At 55.2% G+C, this 1,561-nt stretch overlaps 1 protein-coding gene across 1 annotated transcript; it reads right to left on the bottom strand.

Annotated features, from left to right (window-relative positions):
- Positions 1–553: 553 nt before the first annotated feature.
- On the bottom strand, positions 554–1,225 carry EMIHUDRAFT_253499 (hypothetical protein; the record flags this gene model as incomplete). The annotated part of the gene is made up of 1 exon (XM_005783981.1): positions 554–1,225. The coding sequence occupies one exon, from the start codon at positions 1,223–1,225 to the stop codon at positions 554–556; it is 672 nt and encodes a 223-aa protein (XP_005784038.1).
- Between the last annotated feature and the right edge of the window lie 336 nt (positions 1,226–1,561).

Here is a 1,561-nt window from a genome sequence, read left to right as displayed (position 1 = left end):
GTCCGCCTCGCGTTTGTTTATTATAATAACATCGAAGGGAGAGAAGGGTCAATCGTTTGTGCCCTTGTGCCTTAGTGCCTAGCCCTCTCCGCGCCGCGATGCGCCCCCTCCCCCTCGCCCCAGCCCTTCCTCGGCACTATTCCTTTTCTTTGCCTCAACCAACCAGTTCGTTCAAACCGCAACAACAAAGAAAACAAATTGCGGAAAAACTAAAACACCGCGGTGCTCTAACCCTCCTATCTGCTCTGGGGGCCGGCCCGCGCCCTGAACCCCCGACGCTTCTCGCGGCGGCAGGCACCACGCGTCCACGAGATGTCTGCGTCTGTCCGTCTCTCAATGTAAGTACCGGAAAGGCGATTTTACGATGACCACTCTAATCTGCGAGCCCAGCGACCAGTCAATGAGGAGGTAGAGAGAGCGCGGTGTGATGTGAGAGTGAGAGAGTTTGTTCAAGCGTTGATTGAACAGTGCGGAGATGAAAAGTGTGCCTGTGTCCGTGCCAGTGCGCGCCAATCCGCCCTATTGCGCTAGGCAGAGTCTTCCTGTTGAGTTCTTAGAGTGTTGAGCTGGAGAGGATCGCGCTGCCCCTCGCCGATTTCTCGGCCTGACTCGCCCGATCGCGAATCGAATCGTTGTAGAGCATCACGGGCAGGGCAAAGAGGTGCACGGCAACAAGAACACCAACGAAGGCGTATTCGATGTGGATGACATAAAAGAGTCCAAAGTTGTTGTCAACTCCGTACAAAGCAAGAATAGGGTCGCTTTGCCAATCGTCGTCATTGTAGCCGTCAAAGTGCGTAATGTTGACATAGGTGATGTACTCGACCAGTGTGTAAACGATAAAAAAGACTTGCAGGAAGAGGTTGAATTTGCCAAACTGCCACCATTTCTTCATTTGCTCCTCAGCGTCTTTGTCTCGCTCCTGGTCCACTGTAGTGACGAGGTAGATGTACGTCACGAGAACGTGGACTAGTGAGACGAGGCAGAGACCAAATGCGGTGAATGCCCTGCCTTGCATGGTCTTGTCACTGGGAAATTCGTAGTCGTAGCTTGCAGCGTCGGCGACAACGCTGAGGATCAAGGCCGACACAATGCCAAACAACTGCAGCATCTTCTCTACGTCGTCAAAGGACGGTGCCTTCCGGGCTCCACTCATAATCGGGCCGATGGTTGGCAGCAAGACCGTGAACCACCCGGTGGACGTCAGGCCAAGGCGGCGCTCCATGTCAAAGCAAACGATATCCTGGGGTTGGTGCAGGATAGGTGAAAGGCGCTTGAGAGCTATCTGAAGGCTATCTGTGGACGTGATGTGACTCGCGTTGTTGTCCCGCAGAGGGTGGCTGCCTCAGGTGCGAGGGTTAAAGCGGCCGAGTCCGAGAGATGCCTACTGAGATGCGTGGTGGTGGTTCGCGATGTGGCGCACCGCCGTGGCGCGCGGTGCTTGGGACCGTGACGCCGAAAGGGTCGCCTGCCGAGTTTCCTTGTCCTTGAGGTCGTTTCGTTCGGCCAAAATGCTTCGTTCGGCGGTTAGGCGTGGTATTTACCTTGAGCACTTGAGCAC

This window comes from Emiliania huxleyi (assembly GCF_000372725.1).
Source record: "Emiliania huxleyi CCMP1516 chromosome Unknown EMIHUscaffold_1747, whole genome shotgun sequence".
In the NCBI taxonomy this organism is placed as follows: Eukaryota; Haptophyta; order Isochrysidales; family Noelaerhabdaceae; genus Emiliania; species Emiliania huxleyi.
The sequence above is the reverse complement of the archived record's forward strand: the minus strand, read 5'-3'. Positions and strand labels throughout refer to the sequence as shown.